Below are 744 nucleotides of genomic sequence, written 5' to 3' on the forward strand. Positions count from 1 at the left end.
TTGTTCAATCGAGAAGGGACAAAGACTTTTCCACAGTTATTCATTTTTTTCCTCTCTCACACGTCCTGTATTTGAACACGAAGAAAGCTTAAAAGTTGATTAGCTAAACCCCCCAATGGCCTTCCTATCCTTCAAATAGAACAAAAAACCAACTTCTCACCGATCCCTCCGTCCTCTTCCTCCTTCTCCATCCACAGCTCCTTCCTCATGCCAACAGATCAATACTCCCAAACAGATTATCTCCTCCTCCTCCATCAACACATCCAAAATTTCAATACCAATCTATTTCAAATCAACCTTCGCCATTACCAAACTTTACTTCTGACAGCCGACGACCTTCTCCGCCAAAAAGAAGCCAAATCGAAGCAGCTCCAGCTTCAAAACCTAGCTTTGCAGCAGAAGCTCCGTTCCGTTATTCTTCAGAACCAGCAATTATGTTCCATGGCTCGCCGGAGCGAGGCGGCGGCTTCTGCGCTCAGGGTTAGTCTTCAGAATGTTATAATACAGAACGAGGCGGCGGCGAGGGAGAGAGAAGGGTTTGGAGATAGTGGAGAGGTCGGAGAAGAAGAGTCTTGTTGTGAAGGAAAAGAGGAAATGGAAGTTTCTAGATTTAAGTGTAGGGTTTGTGGGGAGAGAGAAGTTTCGATCTTGTTGATTCCTTGTAATCATCTTTGTGTCTGTGGAGACTGTGAGGAGCTCGTTACAGAATGCCCTTCTTGCCGGTTAACTAAGCGGGGTGCGCTG

The 744-nt window shown here is 46.0% G+C and overlaps 1 protein-coding gene across 1 annotated transcript; it reads left to right on the plus strand.

Moving 5' to 3' along the window:
• Nucleotides 1-140: 140 nt before the first annotated feature.
• LOC110115205 (probable BOI-related E3 ubiquitin-protein ligase 2) lies at nt 141-738 on the plus strand (the record flags this gene model as incomplete). The annotated part of the gene is made up of 1 exon (XM_020848379.2): nt 141-738. A coding segment is annotated over exon 1 (531 nt), but the record flags the coding sequence as incomplete, so codon positions are not given.
• Between the last annotated feature and the right edge of the window lie 6 nt (nt 739-744).

This window comes from Dendrobium catenatum, unplaced genomic scaffold, assembly GCF_001605985.2.
Source record: "Dendrobium catenatum unplaced genomic scaffold, ASM160598v2 original_scaffold_227449, whole genome shotgun sequence".
In the NCBI taxonomy this organism is placed as follows: Eukaryota; Viridiplantae; Streptophyta; class Magnoliopsida; order Asparagales; family Orchidaceae; genus Dendrobium; species Dendrobium catenatum.